We start from the raw sequence: 16,536 nt of genomic DNA, 5'->3' as shown, positions 1-16,536 counted from the left end.
TGCTCTGCCTCTTCTTTGCGCCGGATTCCCGAGGCGGGGGCGGAAAAGGGCGGGAATCTTAAATGAGGGGAGAGAGAGGCTGGGGAGCGGAGATGGAGATGGGATTTCTCGGTGGGGTGGGAGCCAGGTGTCCCTGCTTTCCTGCGAAGGAGCCTCTCTAGGGGCTCCTCCTCCTCCTCCCCCAACAATCATTCATTCATTCATTCAGTCGTATTTATTGAGCACTTACTGCGTGCAGAGCACTGGACTAAGCGTTTGGGAAGGACAAGTTGGCAACACTCATTCAATAGTATTTATTGAGCGCTTACTGTGTGCAGAGCACTGTACTAAGCACAAGTTGGAAACATAGAGGCGGTCCCTACCCAACAGCGAACTCACAGTCTAGAAGGGGGAGACAGGCAACAAAACAGGTTAACATAATAGAATAGAGTAGTAAATATAGAATAGAATGGAATAATAGAATAGTAATAGAATAGAGTAGTAAATATAGTAGACAAATTAACAGAATAGAGTAGTAAATATGTACAAGCAAAATAGAGTAATAAATGTATATATATACACAAATATATATATATATATAAATATATATACAGGTGCTGTGGGCAGGGGAAGGAGGTAGGGCGGAGGGGATTCATTCATTCATTCAATCGTATTTATCGAGCGCTTAGTGCGTGCAGAGCACTGTACTAAGCACTTGGGAAGGACAAGTTGGCAACATTCACTCATTCCATCGTATTTATTGAGCGCTTACTGTGTGCAGAGCACTGTGCTAGGCCCCATCCCCCTGCCTTACCTCCTTCCCCTCCCCACAGCACCTGTATATATGTGCATATATTTGTACGTACTTATTACTCTTTATTTTATTTGTACATATTTATTCTATTTATTTTATTTTGTTAATATGTTTTGTTCTCTGTCTCCCCCTTCTAGACTGTGAGCCTGCTGTTGGGTAGGGACCGTCTCTAGATGTTGCCAACTTGGACTTCCCAAGCGCTTAGTAGACTTTTAGATTTAGCAGTCTTTTAGACTGTGAGCCCACTGTTGGGTAGGGACTGTCTCTATATCTTGCCAACTTGTACTTCCCAAAGCGCTTATTATTTTGTTAATATGTTTTGTTTTATTTTATTCCCTGTTGTCCACTGTTGGGTAGGGACCGTCTCTATATGTTGCCAACTTGGACTTCCCAAGAGCTTAGTACAGTGCTCTGCACACAGTAAGCGCTCAATAAATACAATTGATTAGTACAGCGCTCTGCACACAGTAAGCGCTCAATAAATACGATTGAATGAACCAGGCCCAGCACCCCACGAAGCAGCCCCCCACTTTGCTGTGACACCTTGGGCGACTCAATTTCTCTGGGCCTCATCTGTAAAATGGGGATTCATTCATTCAATCATTTATTGAGCGCTTACTGTGTGCCGAGCACTGTACTAAGCTCTTGGAAAGGACAGTTAGGCAACAGATAGGGACAATCCCCACCCAATAACGGGCTCACTGTCTTAGAAGGGGGAGACAGACAACAAAGCAAGTAGACAGGCATCGATGGCATCAAAAATAAATAGAATAATAGCTCTATACACATCATTAATAAAATGAATAGAATAATATGTACATGTATACACAATTGCCGTGGGGCAGGGTAGAGGGTAGAGCAGAGGGGATTAAGACTGTGAGAGCCCCTAAAGGGACAATCTTGTGTCTATCTCAGCGCTTAGAACAGTGCTTGCCATCTACATCTGCTTGAGGAGTAGCATGTCTCAGTTCTAGACTGTAAGCCCACTGTTGGGTAGGGACCATCGCTATATGTTGCCAACTTGTACTTCCCAAGCGCTTAGTACAGTGCCTTGCACACAGTAAGCGCTCAATAAATACGATTGATTGATTGATTGGAAAGAGCCCGGGCTTTGGAGTCAGAGGTCATGGGTTCTAATCCCTGCTCCACCACTTATCAGCTGTGTGACTTTGGGCAAGTCGCTTCACTTCTCCGGGCCTCAGTGACCTCATCTTAGACCTTAGAGAAGCAGCGTGGCTCAGTGGAAAGAGCCCGGGCTTTGGAATCAGAGGTCATGGGTTCGAATCCCGACTCTGCCACATGTCTGCTGTGTGACCTTGGGCAAGTCACTTAACTTCTCTGAGCCTCAATTACCTCATCTGTAAAATGGGGATTAAGATTTTGAGCCCCACGTGGGACAACCTGATCACCTTGTATCCCCACCAGTGCTTAGAACAGTGCTCTGCACATAGTAAGCGCTTAACAAATGCCATCATTGTTATTATTATTATTATCTGTAAAATGGGGATGAAGACTGTGAGCCCCCCGTGGGACAACCTGATCACCTTGTAACCTCCCCAGCGCTTAGAACAGAGCTTTGCACATAGTAAGCGCTTTATAAATACCATCATTATTATTATTATTATCGTCTAAGCCCTTAACAAATGCCATCGTCGTTATAATTATTATTCCCTGTGGGAGAACAGGAGGTCGGGCTGCCATCACCCCAGCCCTGGCCGGATTGTCCCCACCCCAGTGAGGGGGCAAGTTGCTCTGCCCTGCCGGTGCCAACTTCCTTCCTGGACCATCCATGGGCCTCAGTGACCTCATCTGGAAAATGGGGATGAAGACTGGGAGCCCCCCGTGGGACAACCTGATCACCTCGTAACCTCCCCAGCGCTTAGAACAGTGTTTTGCACATAATAAGCACTTACTAAATGCCATTATTATTATTCAGCCTGGCCCACGGTCCTCCCTCCTCCCAACTCCTGATTCAGGGCCAGAAACCAAGCCGCCTCCGGAGGAGGAGGCCCAGGAACCGGGAGATAATAATAATAATGACATTTATTAGGCGCTTACTATGTGCAAAGCACTGTTCTAAGCGCTGGGGAGGTTACAAAGTGATCAGGTTGTCCCAAGAGGCTCACAGTCTTAATCCTTATTTTACAGATGAGATAACTGAGGCCCAGAGAAGTTAAGTGACTTGCCCAAAGTCACACAGCTGACAAGTGGCGGAGCCGGGATTTGAACCCATGACCTCCGATTCCAAAGCCCGGGCTCTTTCCATTGAGCCACGCTGCTTCTCCGGGAGGGGTCGACCCCCGCCCCCCTTGCTGTACCCTCCCCTGGTCCACTGGCCTTGCAGTTCTGCTGACAGTGTGATAGCCGAGGCCCCTCACCCCCATGGTCCACCTTAGGGAGTTTGCTCCTTTCATTCATTCATTCAGTCGTATTGATTGAGCGCTGACTGTGTGCAGAGCACTGGACTAAGCGCTTGAGAAGCAGCGGGGCTCAGTGGAAAGAGCCCGGGTTTTGGAGTCAGAGGTCATGGGTTCAAATCCCATCTCTGCCAGTTGTCAGCTGGGTGACTCTGGGCAAAGTCACTTCACTTCTCTGGGCCTCGGTGACCTCATCTGGAAAATGGGGATGAAGACTGTGAGCCCCCCCGTGGGACAACCTGATCACCTTGTATCCCCCCCAGTGCTTAGAACAGTGCTTTGCACATAGTAAACGCTTAATAAGTGCCATTATTCTAGACTGTGAGCCCGCTGTTGGGTAGGGACCGTCTCTATATGTTGCCAACTTGTCCTTCCCAAGCACTTAGTACAGTGCTCTGCACACAGTAAGCGCTCAATAGATACGATTGAATGAATGGATTATTATTATTATTATTAGGGACTGTCTCTAGATGTTGCCAACTTGGACTTCCCAAGTGCTTAGTCCCGTGCTCTGCACACGGTAAGCGCTCGATAGATACGATTGAATGAAAGGATGATTATTATTATTATTAGGGACCATCTCTAGATGTTGCCAACTTGGACTTCCCAAGCACTTAGTCCAGTGCTCTGCACACAGTAAGCACTCAATAGATACGATTAAATGAATGGATTATTATTAGGGACCGTCTCTAGATGTTGCCAACTTGGACTTCCCAAGCGCTTATCCCGTGCTTTGCACACAGTTAGTGCTCAGTAGATATGATTGAATGAATGTATGATTATTATTATTAGGGACCATCTCTAGATGTTGCCAACTTGGACTTCCCAAGCGCTTAGTCCCGTGCTCTGCACACAGTAAGCGCTCAATAGATACGATTGAATGAATGTACTATTATTATTATTATTAGGGACTGTCTCTAGATGTTGCCAACTTGGACTTCCCAAGCGCTTCGTCCAGTGCTCTGCACACAGTAAGCGCTCAATAGATACGATTGAATGAATTCGGGACTGTCTCTAGATGTTGCCAACTTGGACTTCCCAAGCGCTTCGTCCCGGGCTCTGCACACAGTAAGCGCTCAATAGATACGATTGAATGAATGGATTATTATTATTATTATTATCATTACAAGTTGGCAACACAAAGAGAGACGGCCCCTCCCCAACAACGGGCTCACAGTTTAGAGCAGTCAGTCCCAGTCTTGGGCTCCTTCCCCCAGCCCAGGGGCCTGCTCTGCTTTTCTTCCTCCCCCAAATCCCCTCTCCTTATCCCGGCCAAGTGGGGAGGGGAGGGTGGAGGGTGGGGGGCCAGGGGGTGCGAACTGCAGTGGTTCCCCAACCAGACCCATTAGCTGCCTCCTCCCTTATCGATCGCTTTAAGTGCTGCTGATTCAGACTCTTCCAGTCGTGGGTGGGGTGGGGGGGGGGGAGAGCAGGGATCCCCTGTCGTGGTGGGGGTGGGAAAGCTGGGATGTAGCTTGGGAAGTCGAAGGAGCCCCCGGGAAAGATCCTGGAGTCGGAGGGGGCATCCGAAAACGGATCCGGAGGCAAGGAGCGAGAAGGGTAAGGGGGGCTCCTCCTCTCCATCCTCTCCATCCTCGCCCCCCCCCCCTTCTCCCCCCACCTCCTCCCTCCCGCAGCATCTCTCCGGGCCGGGGCGGGGGGCGGACCGACCGAGAGACAGCCCCCAGCGAGCCGGCCGGCCGGCGCTCCGCCCGGAGCCGGCACCGCACCCGGAGGAGGAGCGGGAGCGCCGGAGGAGGGAGCAGGAGCAGGAGCAGGAGCAGGCCGGGAGGCCGCAGCGGGGCCCCCGCCTCGGCCCCCGGCCCCGTGCGCACAGCCACGGTGAGGGGCGCCTCTGTCTCCCCCGGGACCTCGGGGCCGCGGGCCGGACGGAGAACGGGAGGCGGGGTGGGGGCGGGAGGATGAGCAGCCCTCCCTCCCGGTGCCCCCCACCCCCTTCCTCTCCGGACTTGGTTCCTTCGCTCAATCGCGTTTATTGAGCGCTTACTAAGCGCTTGGGCAGGTGGGACCCCTCCCCTCCCCTCCCCTCCCCTCCCGGGCCCCCCGCGGCATCTGCCTGTCCCCGGGGATCGGGCCCCCCCAACACACACACACACAGTCCTCACCCGTCTCCCCGCTTCCCCAGCCCTTCCCACCCACACCCCGGGCCCAGCTTCCTCACATCTGGTCGCCCTCCTTTTTATCTCCCCAGCTCCCCCGACTCTCTCCCCCACCGCCCAGGTAGCCACATCCTCCTCAGATTTGGTCGCCTTCCCTTTTTTCTCCCCAGCTGCCCCCATCACTCAGGTAGCCACATCCTTCCCAGATCTGGTCACCCTCCCTTTTTTCTCCCCAGCTCCCCCCACTCTCTCACCCGACACCCAGGTAGCCACATCCTCTTCAGATTTGGTTGCCCTCCCTTTTTTCTCCTCAGCTCCCCTCACCCTCTCCCCCATCACTCAGGTAGCCACGTCCTCCTCAGATTTGGTCACCTTCCCTTTTTCCTCCCCAGCTGCTCCCATCACTCAGGTAGCCACATCCTCCTCAGATTTGGTCGCCTTCCCTTTTTTCTCCCCAGCTCCCCCCACCACCCAGCTAGCCACATCCTCCCCAGATCTGGTCACCGTCCCTTTTTGCTCCCCAGCTCCCCCTGCTCTCTTCCCCGACACCCAGGTAGCCACATCCTCCTCAGATCTGGGCACCTCCCTTTTCTCCCCAGCTCTCCCCACTCTCTCCCCCCTACACCCAGCTAGCCACATCCTCCCCAGATCTGGTCACCCTCCCTTTTCTCCCCAGCTCTCCCCACTCTCTTGCCCCACCACCCAGCTAGCCACATCCTCCTCAGATCTGGTCGCCCTCTCTTTTCTCCCCAGCTCCCCCCACCACCCAGGTAGCCAGATCCTCCTCAGATCTGGTCACCCTCCCTTTTTTCCCTCCAGCTCCCCCCACCACCCAGGTAGCCAGATCCTCCTCAGATCTGGTCACCCTCCCTTTTTTCCCTCCAGCTTTCCCCACCACCCAGGTAGCCAGACCCTCCTCAGATCTGGTCGCCCTCCCTTATTTCTCTCCCCAGCTCTGCCGGGTCTCCCCGCCAGGCAACTCCTCCCCAGCCCTGTCCGCTTTTGCTTTTCTCCCCAGCTCTCCCTGCACCCCTGTCTCTCCCCTCTCTCCCCCTGACCCAGGCCTCTCGTCCTCCGATCTGCTCGGCCTCCCTTTCCTCCGTCCCCGCGGGCTGACCTTTTCCTCCTCTCTCCTCAGCGTGGCCGGGACCGAGCTCAGCCGTCCTGAGCCCTGCATCCAGCCGGGAGCAGCGGCCGGGAGCTTAGGGTCTGGGTGCCCCCCACGACCGGGCCCCATCAATTCCTCCGTCTGTCCGACTTTCCTGGGGGGGGCGGGGGTGCCCTCCGAGCCCCCCACCCCGCCCTCAGGCTTTCCGGTGGGGCCCCGCTCTCCATCCCCCCATTCGGCCTTTCTGGCCCCGGGCCCTCCCCAACTGGCCCAGCTGGCCCAGCCACCTTCCAGGGGAGCGGAGGGGTCTTCCAGAGGGGAAGGGAGGAAGGGAAGGAAGGGGCCCCCCTCTTCTGCCCACCCTCCTCCCGGCCTGCGCCATGTCCTCCTAAACAGCCCGCAGGCCAGCCCCGGGGCCCCATGGCGGCCGGCGTGGCCACCTGGCTGCCCTTCGCCCGGGCCGCGGCCGTGGGCTGGCTCCCGCTGGCCAAGCAGCCGCTGCCGGTGGCCCCCCGGGGGCGGGAGGCCCGGAGCGACGAGCTCCTGGTGGTCAACGTGAGCGGGAGGCGCTTCCAGACCTGGAAGAACACCCTGGACCGCTACCCGGACACCCTCCTGGGCAGCTCGGAGAAGGAGTTCTTCTTCGACCAGGACTCGGGGGAGTACTTCTTCGACCGGGACCCGGACATGTTCCGCCACGTGCTCAACTTCTACCGGACGGGCCGGCTCCACTGCCCGCGCCACGAGTGCATCCAGGCCTTCGACGAGGAGCTGGCCTTCTACGGCATCATCCCGGAGCTGATCGGCGACTGCTGCCTGGAGGAGTACCGGGACCGCAAGAAGGAGAACGCCGAGCGGCTGGCCGACGACGAGGAGGCCGAGCAGGCCTCGGACGCGGCCCTGCCGGCCGACAGCTCCTTCCGCCAGCGGCTGTGGCGGGCCTTCGAGAACCCGCACACCAGCACCATGGCCCTGGTCTTCTACTACGTCACGGGCTTCTTCATCGCCGTGTCCGTCATCGCCAACGTGGTGGAGACCATCCCCTGCCGGGCGCCGCCGGGCCGGCGGCGGGAGCAGCCCTGCGGGGAGCGCTTCCCGCTGGCCTTCTTCTGCATGGACACGGCCTGCGTGCTCATCTTCACGGGCGAGTACCTGCTGCGCCTCTTCGCGGCCCCCAGCCGCTGCCGCTTCCTGCGCAGCGTCATGAGCATCATCGACGTGGTGGCCATCCTGCCCTACTACATCGGGCTGGCCATGCCCGACAACGAGGACGTCAGCGGCGCCTTCGTCACCCTGCGGGTCTTCCGGGTCTTCCGCATCTTCAAGTTCTCCCGCCACTCTCAGGGCCTGCGCATCCTGGGCTACACGCTCAAGAGCTGCGCCTCCGAGCTGGGCTTCCTGCTCTTCTCCCTCACCATGGCCATCATCATCTTCGCCACCGTCATGTTCTACGCGGAGAAGGGCACCAGCAAGACCAATTTCACCAGCATCCCCGCCGCCTTCTGGTACACCATCGTCACCATGACGACGCTGGGGTGAGTGACGGGAGACCCGAGTCCCGGAGGTGGACGCCCCGGGGTCAGGAGGAGGCCCCGGGGCTCCTCTCCCCGTCGCCTCCTCGGGGAGGGGAGGCCCGGGGAGACTCTCTGGGAGGGGGCTTCTTCCCCGGGGCTTACCCCAACACACACTCCGGAGGGAGATGCCTGCGTGTGCACGTGTGCGCGTGTGTATCTGCGTGCCAGAGAGGAAGAAAGCTCTGCTCGCTTGGGTTCAGTTTCGGACCCGATCTCCGGTCAAGCCGGGCTGCCAGTCCACCGCCTTGCTCCAGATGACACGGCCGCCCCTCGGCCAGGTTCCTTGGAGCCTCTCCTCTCCCTCCACAGCCCGAGGGACGGGCAGGAGCTGATAATAATAATAACGATGGCATTTATTAAGCGCTTACTATGTGCACCGCACTGTTCTAAGCGCTGGGGTCGGTGCAAGGTAATCCAGTTGTCCCACGGGGGGCTCACAGACTTAATCCCCGTTTTCCGGATGAGGTCACTGAGGCCCAGAGAAGTGAAGTGACTCGCCCAAAGTCACCCAGCTGACAAGTGGCGGAGCCGGGATTTGAACCCATGACCTCTGACTCCAAAGCCCGGGCTCTCTCTGCTGCTTCTGTTGATGTCCCGCGGACGGCTACTCTCTGGGGAAGGGATGGAGACCAGAGCCAGTGCCCCCCCAGGGTTCTTCCCTGACGCCAGCCCCCGGACGATTGAATGAATGTGTGAATGTCCTACCCCCCGGCTCCCTGCCCGCCCCTTCCCTCGCCACCATCGAACCCCTAGCCAGGATCCTCCCAGCTCTGGTCCCCCGTTTCCCAGCACGGGGCATGGGAATCAACTCCGGAGTTCTGACGGGGAGGGAAGTTTCAGGGAAGAAGGGCCTTTGGGGGAACAGGGGACGGAAACATCCTGGGAGAAAGGGACCCGAAGAAGGAAGGAGATGGAGGAGCCACAGGCAGGAGAGCTGTAGGATTTGGGACTTGGAAAAAGCCCCGTGGAGGAGGGAGGGGAGACTTTGATGCGGGAGGGCTGCTCATTTCATTCATTTCATTCATTCAGTCGTATCTATTGAGCGATTCCTGTGTGCAGAGCACTGGACTGAGCGCTTGGGAAATCCAAGTTGGCGACATCTAGAGACGGTCCCTGCCCAACAGCGGGCTCACAGTCTAGAAGGGGGAGACAGACAACAAAACGAAACGTATTAACAAAATAAAATAAATAGAATAGTAAATAGGTACAAGTAAAATAAATAGAGCAATAAATCTGTACAAACATACATACAGGGGCTGTGGGGAGGGGAAGGAGGTAAGGCGGGGGCGTGGGAGGGGGAGAGGAAGGAGGGGGCTCAGTGTGGGAAGGCCTCCTGGAGGAGGTGAGCTCTCAGGAGGGCTTTGAAGGGGGGAAGAGAGCTAGCTTGGCGGATGTGCGGCCGCCCCAGCCCCTTTCCTGATCAATCAACCAATCAACCAATCGTATTTATTGAGTGCTTACTGTGTGCAGAGCACTGTACTAAGCGCTTGGGAAGTACAAGTTGGCAACATATAGAGACGGTCCCTACCCAAAAGTGGGCTCACAGTCTAAAAGGTGTTACCGTTGTTACCTTGTTGCCTGCCCAACTTGTTAGCACTGGCCTTGGCGTGCGGGGTGGTGGGGGGACGTGATGAGGGGCCTGCATGTTCCAACTGAAGTTGAGAATCACCTCAAGAAAGCTCGGCCTGCCCTCCCTCCCCTCCACGGAGAGCTTGGGGCCGGCCCATCCCAAGTTTTCCCCTCTCCTCCCCCATGGTCCCCGGCATGCCAGCCCACGGATCGCTCCGCCTCTCCTTCCCGCCAGGCCAGCCTGTGGCTGCCTCCGGCCTGGGTCGCCCTGCAGTCAGGAAGCTGGGCCGCGTGGGAGGGCCGCACAATCCGCCCTCTGCAGCTTCCCTACCCACTGCCCACCTAGTGTGAGTGTGCGCGCGTCCCCTTTTGTGCGGCACCAGGATGACCGTGGGGACGAAGGGAAGAGAAGCCGGGAGACTTGGGGACCACCCTCCTTCCTCCTCCTTCCTTGGAGGAACGTGTTGGACCACTTTGCCAGCTTCTTTCCTGGCTCCCGCTAGTGGCATCTGGCAGTTTGGTTTCAGGGTCATGGCAGGGAGCGGAGACGTTAAGGCTCCGCTCCTCCGGCTCGGCCTATGGGGCAGCATCGAGATGCTTCCCGATGGCCATTTTCAGGATTTCTGCCGGAGACCATCATTGGACCCGAATCCCAGAGTCCGAGGCACGGCCGATCGATCCATCGACAGTATTTCTCGAGCGCCGCTTAGTGTGTGCAGAGCCCTGGACTAAGCGCTTGGGAGAGGACAATACAACAGAGTTGGTGGCCACATTTCTTTGCCCACAAGGAGGGCGGCAGACATTTCCTCCATTGCCGCTGGCAACCAGCGGGGCAGGCGGCCTCTGGAAGGGTTTCTGGGTCAGGACTTAGAAAGGCCTTTGGGGAGCAAGGGTTCCTACGGAGTCTGGGCGGGCTCCGGGCGGAGTTGGGGCCGAAGCCACCCACCCTATCCTCGGGGGCGGACCCGACACCCCAACAGGTGGTAAAATGGGGATGAAGACTGTGAACCCCACTTGGGACAACCTGATCACCTTGTATCTACCCCAGCGCTTAGAACAGTGCTTGGCACATAGTAAGCGCTTAAGAAATGCCGTCATTATCATTATTATTATTTCCAGCCCCGCGCCCCACCCAGGGAAAGAGAGGTGTCTTACCGCCCCTCCGCCAAGCCAGCTGGGCCTGACCTCCGGCAAAGAGGCTCTGAGTCCTTGCGGGTGTGCCCGGGGATATTTATACCGCCGCTCTGATTTCTCACTCCCCCACGCGCAGTATTAATAGTGCTCTTGGATGACTCAAACACCCATCTCCAGTGTTCGGTATAGACACCCAGAGCCCCCTCACGGTGTCAACCGCCACCTCCGGCTCTCCTGCACCCCCTCCCCTTCCCCTCCAGACCCGGAGCCCCCTCTCAGAACCGGAACGGAGAAGCCTCGGCTCTGAGGAGTGGGCAGCCCCAAGGAGGAGCCGGGGGGACGTGGTGGGTGGGGTAGGGGTGTCCCTGTTCTGGCTCTACAGTCCCTATAATAATAATAATGATGATGCCATTTATTAAGCGCTTACTATGTGCAAAGCACTGTTCTAAGCGCTGGGGACGTTACAAGGTGATCGGGTTGTCCCACGGGGGGCTCCCAGTCTCCATCCCCATTTTACAGATGAGGTCACTGAGGCCCAGAGAAGTGAAGTCTCCCCTTTTAGACTGTGAGCCCACTGTTGGGTAGGGACTGTCTCTATATGTTGCCAACTTGTACTTCCCAAGCGCTTGGTACAGTGTTCTGCACACAGTAAGCGCTCAATAAATACGATTGATGATGATGATGATGAAGTGACTTGCCCAGAGTCACACAGCTGCCAATTGGCGGAGCCGGGATTTGAACCCATGACCTCGGACTCCAAAGCCCGGGCTCTTTCCACTGAGCCACGCTGCTTCTCTGCTTCATGCCCCCCGTAGGTACGGTGACATGGTCCCCAGCACCATTGCTGGCAAGATCTTCGGTTCCATCTGCTCTCTGAGCGGCGTTCTCGTCATCGCCCTGCCCGTGCCCGTCATCGTCTCCAACTTCAGCCGCATCTACCACCAGAACCAGCGGGCAGACAAGCGCCGGGCGCAGCAGGTACCCCTCGGGGAGAGGCCACGGGGTGGGACGCCCCCGGACCCTGGAAAGAGTCAGCGGTTTCGCCCCAGGCTCTGCGATGAGATGCTCTGACCCCCGGATGGGATCGACTGGGTCGGCGGGGCTTCCCACCTCCCCGTTTCTAGAAATAATGGACTGTCTGGCTCCAATGCAGCATTTTACAGGGCCTCCCGGCCTTCAGGGACCCTGTTATTGGGATAGCGAGTTGGCACGGCTGATTCCCTCCTTCCTTCCCGTCCTGGCTGTAATGGACTCTTCTATCCCTGGGTCACTCCCAGCTCCGTTGTCCTGATGCAGTGTTCCGAACGCTCTCCTTTTCGGCAGAGTGAGAGGATCCATTGGCCCTTTGGGAAGGAGCCACGAAGCGGGGAGCAATTCCTGGAGGTGGTGAAACCCCAAGTCCCACAGTCTCTGTCACCAGGCTCTCTCCGGGTCCTGGGTTGAGGGTGCCAGGGGATCAACTGTCTTTCCTCCGCAGAAAGTGCGCCTGGCCCGAATCCGACTGGCAAAGAGTGGCACCACCAACGCCTTCCTGCAGTACAAGCAGAATGGGGGCCTGGAGGTGGGTCCCTTGTGTTGAGGGAAGGAGGCACGTCTCCAAACGCCACTTTCCCTCAACCGTTCCTTCCATATAGGGCATCCCCGGGGAGCGGAGGGGTCCCCTTTGCCACCCGGAATGCCCGGTCCAAACTTTTCCCCTCAACGCAGGTAGGCTGAGGGGGCTCGTGGGTCCGTTTAGGGGCAAGGAAATGGCCTCGGGAGATTGAACCCCTTGTTGGGTAGGGACCGTCTCTATATGTTGCCAGCTTGTGCCTCCCAAGCGCTTAGTACAGTGCTCCGCACACAGTAAGTGCTCAATAAATGCGACTGAATGAATGAAAGGGGAGTCAATCTTTTCCCCCCTAAACCTGTTCTGTAAGAACAGCCCACCTGTTAGTCATCTAAGACGCATGGGAGAGGAGGGAAAGTCAAAAGAGAGGTCCTTCTGGGTGGCAAATCAGGGGCACCTAAAGAACAAATGTGGGTTTTCTTAAGTCCAAAAGACAGGTCTCCCTCCACCCTTCTTCCGCTCCCTCCCCTTCCCTCTCCTCTGTTAGGAAAATTCTGGTTGGGGGAGGGTTGCTGCATCTGGAAACTAAGATCTGAGAACCCACCATTCCGGTGGTCTAGGACACTCCTTTCTTTGCCTTCTCCCTCTCTCCTCTTCCCCACTGTAGAGTGATCCCTTCGTGGGTTATAAATTTCTAAGTTCTCTCTCCTTCCCTCGCTCTCTGCCTTTCTCCCTCACATCCTGCCTCCGCCGTGGGTGGCTTTCCCGTCCCCTCAGCTGCCCCTAACTCCACTGAGCTGGGCTGCCAGGTGCTCTTGGAGATTTCCAGTGCCCCCACCTCACTAAAGGCAGGGATCTGAAACCATTTGTCCTCTGGGTTTCTCTGGTTCCTTCCTACCCACTCTCCCCCCATTAATAATAATAATAGCATTTGTTAAGCGCTTACCATGTGCCAAACTCTGTTCTAAACACTGGGGGGATACGTGGTGATCACGTTGTCCCACGTGGGGCTCCCAGTCTTCATCCCCATTTTCCAGATGAGGTCACTGAGGCCCAGAGAAGTAAAGTGACTTGCCCAAAGTCACGCAGCAGACAAGTGGCGGAGTCGGGATTAGAATCCATGACCTCTGACTCCCAAGCCCGGGCTCTTTCCACCGAGCCACGCTGCTTCTGTGAAATGCCCCAACCTCCTGCCGCCATCTTTCCTGCTGTTGGGGCGGTGGGCACGTGGCGAAGGGGCGAAGCAGGGGTCCCAGAGAAACTCGGGGCGAGTCCGCGGGCAGAGGCAGAACGGGACTCCCGAATCCAAGGGCTCCCGATCCCCCTTTGGGGAGGGGGTGGGTGCGGGGGGCTGATGATCACTCTTTCCTCAGGACCACGGTGGCGGCGAGGGTCAGGCCTTGTGCATCAGGAACCGCTCTGCCTTCGAACAGCAGCATCACCACCTGCTGCACTGCCTGGAGAAAACCACGGTACGGACCCTCGTCCCTGATGCCCCTTTCCCGTCACCTTAACCAGCCTCTTTCCCGCTTACCCCCCCCACCTAGCTCCCTAACCTGCCCGTCCCCGGGATCGTGGAGGAGACTCCCCCCCACCCCCTTTCTCGGGGGCAGGGAGAATTGGGATCCTCCGGAGCGAGGGCCTCGGTGCCCTCTGACCTTTTCCTCTTTGTCTCCCCCTTCCCCCCGCGCCTCCAGTGCCACGAGTTCACCGACGAGCTGACCTTCAGCGAGGCGCTGGGGGTGATGTCCCTGGGGGGCCGCACGAGCCGGAGTACCTCCGTGTCGTCCCAGCCGGGGGTGGGCGCCGGAGGAGGCCTGCCCTGCTCTTGCTGTCCCCGCCGGGCTAAGCGTCGCGCCATCCGCCTCGCCAACTCCACCGCTTCGGTCAGCCGGGGCAGCATGCAGGAGCTGGACAACCTGGCCGGACCCCCGGGCTCTGGACCCCAGAGGTACCCCCCGCCGCCCCAGCCCCCCAGGGCTGCCCAAGCCAGGGGGAGCGAGGGGGGATCTGGGGGTCTGCGCCCGAAGGAGGGGACGAGGCCGATCTAGGCTGGGGGTGGGAGGGGGCGGCGGGGTGAAGCGTGTGAGCGAGGGAAAGGGAGGAGTGGGCGCAGGAGAGCCAGCTGCCGGCCTACCCACCCACCCACCCACCGCGGGCTGGGGCACGCGGAGCCTTCGCTCTGGTGTGGGGCAGGGATGGGCGGGCTGAGGAAGGAAGAGGTGGCTGCCCCGCTCCGCACTCAATCCGCGGTCGTTCGTCATCACTGAGCGCTTGACACAGCCCTTGCTCTTCGCCCCTCTCTTTGCCTCCCTCTGCTCCGACAGCCGCTCTCGTCTCAACGCTAGGCCCCTCGGCAGCCTGAAGCTGAACTGCGACAGCGGGGACCTAACGGCCGCCATCATCAGCATCCCCACACCGCCTGCCAACACTCCAGACGAGAGCCAGCCCCCCTCTCCCGGCTCTGCTCCTCGCCTGGGGGGGACCCTCAGGAACTCCAGCCTGGCCCCCTCCTTCCTCCTCCACGAGACTGTCAAGATCTCCTCCCTGTAAGGGAGACCGGGGTCCACGTTCCCCTCTCACCCGACCCCCCGTCCAGTCCTCCTTCCGTTAGGTTTGAGGATCGGGGTGTTGATTGGCCTTCCAGGGAGACGCGTGGTTAAACGCCGTGGATCCCCCCCACCCCACTCAGCTCCTTCCTGTTTCATTTCCAAAGCCATATGGGGATGGGGGGGCAGAGCACAGGTATCGGGACCCTCCCCCCGCCACTAGCTATGCAATAGGGACACAAGGAGAAGGCTCCTCCTGGAGATACAGCACTGGGGGGATGAGGGGGGACTAGCTGCAGAAGGAAGGCCGCTCACCTCCCTCCCATCCCTTCTCCAGTCTTCCGGCCGTGGTTTCCTTAGGAGAGAGCCCAGGCACTCCGGAGCATCAAGGAGGAGATCAGGTGACGCGTCCTCCTCCCGTCCCTTCGGCTTTAGCTCAGAGGTAGTCCCGGAGTCGAGGGGCATCGTTGCCGTGGGAGGGCGGAGCAGCGGTGACGATCTGGGGCTGCGGAGAGCAGGAGCAGCACTGGGAACAGCCCAAGCTGCCGCCTTTACCTGCTTCAGGGTCCTCGTCTCCTCCCGGGCCACAGATTGCCTCCTCTCCCTCCTTCCCTCCCTCCCTCAACAGCCTCCAGTGCATCCAAGGTAGCCATTCCAGCCAGAAAGCTAGCATTATGGCTCCCTTCCTCACTGCGGACCGTCGTTGTCTCAACATATCTTGCTGCCCGCGGCACACCGGGCCTCCCCTCCCCTCCCCGACCTGGAGGAGCTAACAAGACCAAGGCGGGGGTCAGACCTTCTAAGAGGAACCCAGGTCTGACAGCGAGACAGATGGGGCCTTGAGGAAGGGCGGGAGCGTGGGGAAGAGGGAAAGGCATGGAGTTCTCCTTTCCTCGCTGATGGTCGGGGGGACTCTGGTTTACATTCAAGGAGCTGGGAGGGGGCAGCGAGGCTAGTCAGCTGCAATCCCAGAGAAATCCGGACCCCTTAGAGGTCTGCATCCACTGGGCCTGGCAACCTGACCCCTGAAGCCCCCCTAAGTCTCGTCTCAGGAGGTGTGGGGAGAGAGGGGAGGGGGTCCAACCCTTCGGCCCCCCGAACCTCGAGAGGCCACCTCCCGACGGTGACCCTCGTTCACTACTGCATGGCACAATATAACATTAACCCCCCGGCGCCCCCGACCCCTCCGGAGAAATCGTTCCCGAGGGGCCTCTGGGCAGATTGTGAATGAACTTCCAGGGGGAGTTGGGCCACCCTGACACAAAGGCCTCGGGGAAGCAAGAGGAGACCCTCCTTCTCCTCCAACTTCGGATAGCACAAATCCCGGGACTTGTATCGGTGGGATCGAGGCACATCTCCCTTTCCCTCGGAGAGAGGTTCTCGGCTGGGCTCTCTTACCCTTCACGCAAACTCAACCACGATCTCTAAGGTATTATGCAAGGCCCTCCATCTCCCCGATGCCGTTTTGGTTTCCTTGAGGCCAAGGCAAGGATGGAGGTGGGGGGACCGTCTCTCTTTCATGCGCTTTCCGTCTCTTTTCCACCTACGATGATCGGGACTGCTCTGGAATGAGGTAAGGAAGCTGGGTTGGGAGCCAGCAAGTCAAGATTCTTCCGATGTGAGCTAAGGGCAAACGACAGGCAAGGCCCGGAAGGGCAAATAATAATAATAATGATGGCATTTATTAAGCGCTTACTATGTGCAAAGCACCATTCTAAGCGCT

General features: G+C 57.9%; 1 protein-coding gene across 1 annotated transcript; it reads left to right on the top strand.

Annotated features, from left to right (window-relative positions):
• The first annotated feature begins 6,723 nt into the window (after nucleotides 1-6,723).
• Nucleotides 6,724-16,536, top strand: KCND1 (potassium voltage-gated channel subfamily D member 1). The gene is made up of 6 exons (XM_038748083.1): nucleotides 6,724-7,973; nucleotides 11,531-11,693; nucleotides 12,193-12,276; nucleotides 13,638-13,736; nucleotides 13,962-14,215; nucleotides 14,592-16,536. The coding sequence occupies exons 1-6, from the start codon at nucleotides 6,859-6,861 to the stop codon at nucleotides 14,815-14,817; spliced, it is 1,941 nt and encodes a 646-aa protein (XP_038604011.1). The 5' UTR covers nucleotides 6,724-6,858; the 3' UTR covers nucleotides 14,818-16,536.

This window comes from Tachyglossus aculeatus, chromosome 6 (genome assembly GCF_015852505.1).
Source record: "Tachyglossus aculeatus isolate mTacAcu1 chromosome 6, mTacAcu1.pri, whole genome shotgun sequence".
Classification (NCBI taxonomy): Eukaryota; Metazoa; Chordata; class Mammalia; order Monotremata; family Tachyglossidae; genus Tachyglossus; species Tachyglossus aculeatus.
The sequence above is the reverse complement of the archived record's forward strand: the minus strand, read 5'-3'. Positions and strand labels throughout refer to the sequence as shown.